The 2,435-nt window shown below is 56.3% G+C and overlaps 1 protein-coding gene across 1 annotated transcript in view; it reads left to right on the forward strand.

Annotated features, from left to right (window-relative positions):
* LOC104497879 (voltage-dependent R-type calcium channel subunit alpha-1E-like) overlaps positions 1–2,435 on the forward strand; it is a gene marked incomplete at both ends in the record, with an annotated part of 23,520 nt that overhangs the window by 12,837 nt on the left and 8,248 nt on the right. The window contains 4 exons of the mRNA XM_010141180.1: positions 4–116; positions 718–877; positions 1,404–1,533; positions 2,063–2,122. Coding sequence (XP_010139482.1) covers positions 4–116; positions 718–877; positions 1,404–1,533; positions 2,063–2,122 — 463 coding nt within the window. The remainder of the gene's footprint in view (positions 1–3; positions 117–717; positions 878–1,403; positions 1,534–2,062; positions 2,123–2,435) is intronic.

The raw sequence follows: 2,435 nt of genomic DNA on the forward strand, positions 1-2,435 counted from the left end.
CAGCCGCACCGTCAGCCGGAGTGAGCCCGACCTCTCGTCCATCACTCCCAACACCGAGAAGGCCACGGAGAGCACCACCATCATGATCGATGTCCACGACTCCGCTGTGGTACAGAGTGAGGACCCGTCTCTCTTTCCTGAGCCCCTCTCCCAGCCCTCAAGGACCCTGCAGGGATGGAAAGCCGCTTGCACAGCTTTTCTTATCCACCTCCCCCAACGAGGGTGGCTTTCCTTGCTGTTCCTTGCAGCACTTCCCTCTACCACCTCAGTTTTGCAGGGAGCCTGAACACAGCATCAATGTACCACTGTCCCCTAGGGAGCTTCTCCCTTTCTCACCTCCTTCCCACCCTCCCCTTCACCTGATCCCTCCTTCCCCCTTCCTCCTCTCCTCGCGTCCCCTGTTTGTCCTGACACCTCCACAGCCTCCACCCAGCTTGCTGCTCTCAACCCCCTTGACAGCACCCTCGCTGTCAAGGTGAGATGCTTTAAACGGCGTTATTAATTAAACAGCATCGCAAAAGCTGGCCTTGTTAAAACCCCTTTTGTCTGCTTCATCCCAGCAGCTCATGCCTTTTCTTCCCTTCTGGTTCCTCTCCCTGTAATGGCACAAGGATGGGTTGGGCGTGGGGGGTGGGTTTTGTAAGTGCTCGTGTGGCAAGGACACCCCAGGGTGCTGCCTGGGTGCAAGACCAGGCAAAGGCTCTCGCTTTCCTGCAGTTAGCAACAAGACAGACGGTGAAGCCAGCCCCTTAAAGGAGACGGAGACCAAAGAGGATGAGGAGGAGATGGAGAAGAAGAAGCGGAAGAAGGAGAAAAGAGAGACGGGCAAAGCGATGGTGCCGCACAGCTCCATGTTCATCTTCAGCACCACCAACCCGTGAGACATTTTTTGGACCACAGGAGCCCAGGGTTGAGGAGGGCTGAGAGGGGAAGGACCCCTAGACATCACTGAAAACTGGGGATCTCCTTGGGAGGAAGGCTGAATGTCTCCCAAACAGCCTGGCTAACAGCCATGGGGCTCCCCCAGCCCTGGCAGCACTCTCCCTCTGTGCCAGCCACGCTCATGGTTTTATCTCCTCACTGCTGCTTGCTAGCTGTGATTTTTGTTACATTTTCCTGCAGTTTTCTGCTCCCCTGTAGCTCTTGCCCAGCTCCAGCAGCCTGGAAGAGTAAGCACCCCGATTTCTCAGGGACTTTCCCTGGATAGCCATGGGGTATCTGGGGTGCTGGGACAGCCAGCAAGCAAAGGGGTCAGCGAGCCCAAACCACCCTTGTGATCCCTTGTTTTGCTCCTCAGACTTTGCTGCCCATCTGTCTGCCCGAGACGCTGGTGGGGTGGGGTGGGCTTGTGATGTGCTCCATGCCGGGGCTCACAGGTCGGGGTGCGGGCTGTCTCTCCACAGGGTGCGGAGAGCTTGCCACTACATCGTGAACCTGCGCTACTTCGAGATGTGCATCCTCCTGGTGATTGCCGCCAGCAGCATCGCCCTCGCGGCTGAGGATCCCGTCCTCACCAACTCGGACCGCAACAAAGTGATTGCAAACCTCCCCTGCTCCCCCCATCCCGTGGGCAGAGGTCCTGTAGGATTTTAGCTTCTGCGGTGAGGCACACTGGCGGCTGTGCTTGCACCATCCATGGTGTCTGACTTCTTCCCCATCACCTTCCTTTATTAGTCCTGGATATCCCGCTTGGCCTCCTACATGTGGTGCTTAGAGCTTGGGGAACAGGTCAGGGTGTCTTGTCCACAGTGAAGTAGCTTAAACTGGGGAGATGCTGATGTGCACAGGGACTGGTATAGGGGAGCATGATTTTGGCTCGCTCTAGATTTCAGAGCTCCTTGCACCATGCGTTGGGCATGTTTCTCTCCTGCCCGTGCAGCCTGGGTTTATGTCTGTCCCAAACTCTGAGGGAACAGCCTGGGCTTGGGGCAAGCAAACTGACCCTCTGGCTGCACCTGAGCTAGGCGAGACCCAGCGTGGGGAGGTAACAGGGCCTGGGTGGGGAGCAGTGAGCCTGTTTGCTCAGCAGCAGCTGCAGAGCTCCCGTGCCCTCTCTCTGCAGGTCCTGAGGTATTTTGACTATGTCTTCACCGGCGTCTTCACCTTTGAGATGGTTATCAAGGTAAGCGGCCACGCAGACTGGCTGCGCTGGGCTGCTGTGTCCCCCAGCGTCCTTGCAATGGGTAGGAGATTGCTCGTACTGAATTTGGATGATGGGAGACTCTAAATCCTGGTGCTTAGCAGTGGAAGTTGAGACTGCTCAGCACTGCTTCTATCAGCCTGCAGGCTCCCAAAATACGATTCTCTTTGATGTATACCTGGGGTGCAGGGACATCCCACCTGCAGCTGCTTCCACCTGATGGCCGAGCTGCTCGTTCCACTCCCTGCCTGTTTTTTTTTTTTTTTTTTCCCCTTTTTCTTCTTTTCACTCATTG

The sequence above is a fragment of the Buceros rhinoceros genome, unplaced genomic scaffold (assembly GCF_000710305.1).
Source record: "Buceros rhinoceros silvestris isolate BGI_N320 unplaced genomic scaffold, ASM71030v1 scaffold24228, whole genome shotgun sequence".
Lineage (NCBI taxonomy): Eukaryota > Metazoa > Chordata > Aves > Bucerotiformes > Bucerotidae > Buceros > Buceros rhinoceros.